At 31.1% G+C, this 6,729-nt stretch overlaps 1 protein-coding gene across 6 annotated transcripts; it reads right to left on the bottom strand.

Annotated features, from left to right (window-relative positions):
- Nucleotides 1-1,475: 1,475 nt before the first annotated feature.
- Nucleotides 1,476-6,507, bottom strand: LOC107870384 (putative UPF0481 protein At3g02645). Of its 6 annotated transcripts, none has more exons than XM_047412590.1 (4): nucleotides 6,360-6,507; nucleotides 6,038-6,087; nucleotides 5,888-5,928; nucleotides 1,476-3,061 (listed from the first exon to the last, which is right to left on the bottom strand). In XM_047412590.1, the coding sequence occupies exons 3-4, from the start codon at nucleotides 5,903-5,905 to the stop codon at nucleotides 1,661-1,663; spliced, it is 1,419 nt and encodes a 472-aa protein (XP_047268546.1). In that variant the 5' UTR covers nucleotides 5,906-5,928; nucleotides 6,038-6,087; nucleotides 6,360-6,507; the 3' UTR covers nucleotides 1,476-1,660. The 6 variants fall into 6 exon arrangements, with proteins under 6 accessions (XP_047268546.1, XP_047268542.1, XP_047268544.1 ...); XM_047412586.1 differs by having other exon boundaries at nucleotides 6,043-6,087; XM_047412588.1 differs by having other exon boundaries at nucleotides 5,888-5,919; nucleotides 6,043-6,087.
- Nucleotides 6,508-6,729: the final 222 nt, after the last annotated feature.

Genomic DNA, 6,729 nt, shown 5'->3' with positions numbered 1-6,729 from the left:
AAAACCGACCACATGTGGTCGGTTTTTAAAAAGTTGTCATAGTTTTACTGACCACGCGCTTGCTCAGTTTTGTGGTCGAAAATTGAGGAAAACTGACCACTTGTGGTCGGTTTTCCTCTTTTTTTTAGTAGTGTATGTATATTATTTAAAGTATTACATATATTATATTGTACGTATATGTGTGTATACATTTTCTATAGACTCTAAAGTAGTATATATTTTACGTTTACATGTGTATATACTGTAAGTGTATTATTTAAAGTAGTACATATCTTATAATGTACATATATATGTGTATATATTTTCTATAGACTCTAAAGTAGTATATATTTAATGTATACATGTGTATATGTATTCAAAAGTAGTATATATATAGTGTATATATGTTGTATGTATATTATTTAAAGTAGTACATATATTATATTGTACGTATATATGTGTATATATTTTCTATAGACTTTAAAATAGTATATATTTAACGTATACATGTGTATATATTTACTAAAGTAGTATATGTTTAGCGTATATATGCTATATTTACATTGTTTAACGTATTTAAAATGTATATAGGTGGGTATATATGGTGTATATTGAAAAAAACATTTAATTTCAATTTTTTTAAGCTTTGACCGGATTTGACTGGTGTGGACCAGTTTGGACCGGGTTATGTTTAACTGGGCCGGTCCCAATTTGTTTGAGTAAAAATTACTGTTGGGCCCGATACCGAATCGGCCCGTTAAAAATGGTCAGGTATCAATCCGGCCCAGAACCCAGATAAACTTGATGGGACGGTTTCGAGTTGACTCGGCCCGACCCGTTTGACAAGCATAGTCTTACATAATGCATGTATTAGCTTTGTATATTAAATATGCACTAATATATGGCAAATGATGGTATGAGCAATGCAATGGTTTTTAATATATGCATTTGCATGATTAAAATTATAACTTCCTTTCAAAATCTTTTTCATGACCTTTTCATTGTATTTTTTCCTCCGAACGCTATTTTTATTGTTGTTTCGGTGCACTTCTCTCGAGCCTTCCATTTTTTCTTGTTTTGGTTGGAACGTTTTCTTTAATTTTTTTCTTTTGTGTTGGAGCACTTCTCTCTGTTCTTCAGTTAATGTTGCACTTCTATCAATCTTCAGTAGTTGATTTACTTCTCTTCAACTTCCAATTATTGGTGTACTTCTCTCAAACAAATTTGGTTTCTTACTCCCATATACTTTAATTATACTTTGAATTAAATAAACACATAGTGAAATTATTTAGAATAGGCTTAATTTGATATAAAAAAGTATATGGTATTTTTTACAAAGAAGTTTAAAAAATGTATTTGGAAATATATATAACTTTCAAATAAATGTTGAAGTTTTTTGAGTGAATTTGAAACTCACATTCAATTTTATTTGTTTTTTTGGTTAATTCAGACCAATGTATAATCGAATCATATTTTGAAAAGAAGGAAGAACACAATTAATGACCCCAAAAGACTAATAGATACTTGAAATAGATCGATTATTAGCACTTAACAACAAAACCAATTACAGAAGGGGTTAAAATAGAATAAATGAAAAACTAGCTCATCAACACATGCAATTACACGCAAGGAGTTATGAGGAAACACTAGACATTCAAACAATCATTAACACAACTATCACTTATTTAACTCCGCCTGTGAAAGCTAGAACAGTTTGTATAGCTGTGAGTAAGAGGAGAACGATGGCTGCCACAGTTGAAGCTCCTACCCAAGGACTGCTAAAATAATTCCGCACCAAACTTGCCTTCATTTTGTTCGAAGTTTTTTCACAATGTTGAATTATTTTTCTGTATTCTTCATTATTGGTAAAGAAGTCGTCGGGAACATAGACCCCTTTTCCAATTTTGTTAAAGATTCTAGTCACTTCTTTGTCTTCTCCTATCCTGTTCACAATGATTCCTTTCTGGCGAAGCAAACTCACATCTTTTTCTGAGTCGATAAGATGATCCATAAAAATTGCAAAATCACTAAAATATTTATGAGGCACATTAGATTGTTGCTCAAAAGCAATGAGATTTCTCAGATTTGACTCAGTACTATCAACTACTTGAAGACGAGGGATTTTCAACAGTCCATTCTCGTACTTTATATCAAATAAACTTGTATCCCCAATATCATCTTCTTCATACGATCTATATATATTTCCGAAGCTTTTGAAGCTAATCCCAGCTTCAGAAAGCTCTGTTGCATTTGACATGACCTTATTGCCCTTATGATTCGACTCTGACCTAATTATTTCCAAAGGATCTGTGTTAGGATCCCCCTGCCATGACATGTGTATTAGATGAAGTAAATGTTTGATATTTCCAGCATTAGCATTGTTATGTATCTCTAGAAGTGCTTCATCAGTCCCTTTTGGCAAGTTAATAGGAAAGCAATATTTCGCCATTATTGCGAATGGTAATTCTTTATCATGCTTTGTCATGTGATGAAGCTTGTCGAGGATAAAGAAGGGAAGTTGATTCTCTAGTAACACCAAGTCTCGATTCACTTGTATGCAACCAATACTAGTATCGATAATTTTTTCTTCTTCTGGAGGATACACTTCATGTAGCTCTCGAATAAACTCAACCACAAAACAACCATCAAGCAATAACATTTGCAAGAATTGATCAGTGTGACTCGTGTCTTTCTTGAGGTCTTCTATATCATCATAACATTTTAGTGCTTCCTCCTTCAATTCCTCCAATTCATTGATGCAACTTTCCAGATCAAGCCCCTCTTGTCGTTTAAGAAACCTTTGTAGGTATAATACTTTGTACTTTTCCATTGGACGAAGCTTAGGATTTTTCCTATGGTAAGGACCTATAGAAACCATCTTTGGTGTATAAGCACCTGGATTTGATTCACGTAGCCCCACATTTACTTTGAATATCGTACACGATTTAAGAGACGAGTTATCCAAACCCTTAAACATTCCAGAGATTCGATTAACAATTTCCCTTGGTTGTGATCCTGATGAATCTTGTCCATTTTTTTCATTTATCCCACTTAAATGATCCGCTTCCCTCCTTTCTTCTATCTGTAATGGAAAAGAGTAGGACATTTTAAAACATTTATTTTATTTATTCTTTTAATATAAAAGGGTGAAAATTATCCCTGAATTATTTAAAATAGAGTAAAAATATACTTCATTTTTTTTTACTCAAAAAATACCCCTCACCCAGAGACGGATCTAGAATTTAAAGGTTGTGGGTTCCTAACTTATAATTTTTACCACTAAATCAATAACACACTTTGTTTGTGGGTTTCCAACTTATAATTCTTATATATTTACTAGTTCTTTTCAATATAAATTCAAGAACCGTACGAAAGTTAGTGGGTTCCCGGGAACCCGCACGTTTAACTCTACATCCATCCCTGCCCTCACCTTAACAGAGTGCCACCAAGCATACCATGTGGAAAAAAATGGCCATATTGTCAATCCAAGTCGGCATCTCATTTACGAAAAAGGGCCAAAACTATCCCTAAACTATTCGAAATGAAGCAAAAATATCCTCCATTTATATTTTTGACTCAAAAATACCCCTCAATTTATTTTTTGGCACACAAATACTGCTCACTTTAATGGATGGCCACCAAGTACACCACACGAAAAAAGTTGTCACATGGCCAATCCATGTCAACATCTCATTTAATACTCAACTGAACCACTTAACCATCCAACCCATACTCGACCCATTTTCAAAACCTTCAACCCCGTCTTCATAAGTTAAAGATAAATAAGGATTCACCCTTCATTTCACTTAAACTCTCCCAAAATAAATCGTTGCAGATTAGGGATTTTGAGAGTAAGAAAGGCCTTAGTACATGAGTTAAAACTCGATCAATCTTTGTCATGTCAAAGAATATGAAAGAGTTCAACCGAGGTATCTTTTTCCTCAAAATCCCTAGTCTTCATTGATTTTATTTTTGGGAGAGTATAAGTGAAGACGTAATGGATTTTTTAAAGATAGATTAGATATAGGTATTAAATGGGATATTAAGTTGAATGGTTAAGTGGGTCGGTTGGGTATTAAATGAGATGTTGATGTGGTAATTTTTTTTCACATTGTGTGCTAGGTGACACTTCATTAAAGTAGGGGTATTTTCGAGCCAAAAAATAAATAGATTAATATTTTTTAGTCAAAAAATAACAGAGGGATATTTTTACTCCATTGCGGATAGTTCAGGGGTAGTTTGATCTTTTTCGTAAATAAAATGTTGACTTAGACTAGACATATGGCAATTTTTTTCACGAGGTGTGTTTGGTGACACTCTGTTAAAGTGAGGGATATTTTTTAGCCAAAAATTAAATAGAAAAGTATTTTAAAGCCAAAATATAAATGAAATGGTATTTTAGAGATAAAAATAAATGGAAAATATTTTTGCTTCATTTCAAATAATTTAAAGATAGTTTTGACCCTTTACCGTTCTTTTAATACTCATTATTTTGTTTACATTTTGATTGTTTTTCGTCGAATCCTATGTTGCATCAATCAAAACCGGACGGAAAAAACTTACACGTACCCGATGCATATATCAAGCCAATGCATGCATGTCATATTTTTGAATTTAAAGTTCATGTTACTTAACCATCTTTAATCAATATGTATTTTACTTAATTTAATTACATAACTAGGGTTAAAAACATTAATTTGGTGTATACACCGGATGCGTGTAGGTTTTTTACCAAATCGGACGGTACTGTTATGTGATAAAAAATGTCCACCAAAGTTAAAACGTACCCCTTTATTTTGTCTTACTTTTTTTAGTCGCTTTTAAAAAAACGTATTTTTTTTTTTTACAATTGTTTAATTTTAATTTTTCACCTGACATACTTAAAATCATAAAATAAAAAAATATTTTTATATATATATATAAGATCACAAGATTCAAATATTTTCTTCACTTTCTTAAAATTCAAGACAAATTAAAATCAAACGAACAAATTACAACGAAGAAAATATATTTTATAAAAGATAAATACATAGTCAGACTCAAATTTCATCATAACTATTAGTTTAAAACTTAAACGTATACAAGAGTCATCTTAACATGTGTATCTCATATTCCCTAATTTGATTCTATACAATATCTCTCTTGTGAATGAAATATTGAAATTGCAAATTACATAGAGAAATGAATTGGTTCATAATCAATATCTATTGTTTCTGGTGTCTTTTAAAGTAAAATTCATTATTTAACAAGAAATTGATTAAAAAAACTTGGCACAATCAGATCAACTAAAGAAGAAAGCTAGAAAAATTGATGTATAAAAACGAAGAGAGTGAAAAAAGAGAAGAGAAATGTTTTACGTGATATATTTAAGATCATAAAATAAAAAGATATTTTGATATATATATAACAAGATTCAAATGTTTTCTTTACTTTTTTAAAATTCAAGTCAAATTAAAATCAGACGAACAAATTACAACGGAGAAAATATATTTTATAAAAGATAAATACAGACACTCAAATTTCATCAGAACTATTAGTTTAAAACTTAAACGTATACAAGAGTCATCTTAACATGTGTATCTCATATTCCCTAATTTGATTCTATACAATATCTCTCTTGTGAATGAAATATTGAAATAGCAAATTACATAGAGAAATGAATTGATTCATAATCAATATCTATTGTTTCTGGTGTCTTTTAAAGTCTTCAAAAATGAGAGAGGTATTAAATGAGAGGTTTTCTGAGAAAACCATACGAGTTTGACCTTAAATGAATAATATTAGACCTTATAAAAATATTTTTAGAGTGAATGAGCCTAACATAATTGCCAAAAGAAAAGTGGGCTAATGAAATTAAAAAACTAATTACTTTGTATAGTTGAAAGAGAGAGAGAGAGAGCAGAGAGACCTCAATGGAGTGTGCCATCCCTCTTTCTTCAACTGTAATTCCTAAAATAAAAGACACATTCTTTTAAATTTCAATTCATGGATGTAGGTATTATATATTATTATTATTGAGTTAAAAAGTAAAGGCAAAGCAATAACAAAATTTTTTTACTATACACTAGTGTTACTTGATGAAAAGAACCCAATATGTCCAGTCAAAACCTGTAGAAAAAAGAAACTAATTTGATCGATAAATAATCAGGATGGATACACTCATTAAAATAATGGAAAGCACATTAGTTCTATCATACGGTGAGTAGACCTTAATATAAATATCGAACACTCAATGATAACAGAAAAAATAGCGATGACTAGGAATCTCAAGAGTTAAGTAAAAGGGTTATCCAAATGTGATGTCCTTCAACTTAAGGTATAAGACAATATAATTAATGAATACTGTTTTCTAGCATAGAACTAGAGATGCAGAAAATTACCTATTTGGTTTGGCTGTTTCTTCTTTTGTGCCTATTCAACTCTTGCTTCTCCTGGACTTTTCATTGCTATGGGAGTATCTTCTATATCTTTTCTATTTTATAGAAGAGGTGGTTTCGACCACCACTCATACCACCTCTAGTTTTTTATAATTCATAATTCGAATTAACATCAATCTACTTATTATACATAATCAAAATATCTTAATATTGGACCCGTACTGACACGGGTCATGCTCCTCTAGTATTATATAGAAGAGGTGGTTTCGACCACCTCTCATGCAATTACTAAAAAACTCCTCCACTTCCACTTAATTACATACCATGCCCCAATATACTCCTTCCGTCCCATTTTACCCATCCCAAATTAGGA

This window comes from Capsicum annuum, chromosome 5 (assembly GCF_002878395.1).
Source record: "Capsicum annuum cultivar UCD-10X-F1 chromosome 5, UCD10Xv1.1, whole genome shotgun sequence".
NCBI classification, from domain to species: domain Eukaryota; kingdom Viridiplantae; phylum Streptophyta; class Magnoliopsida; order Solanales; family Solanaceae; genus Capsicum; species Capsicum annuum.
Note: the sequence above shows the minus strand (reverse complement) of the source record. Positions and strands in the feature narration are given on the sequence as shown.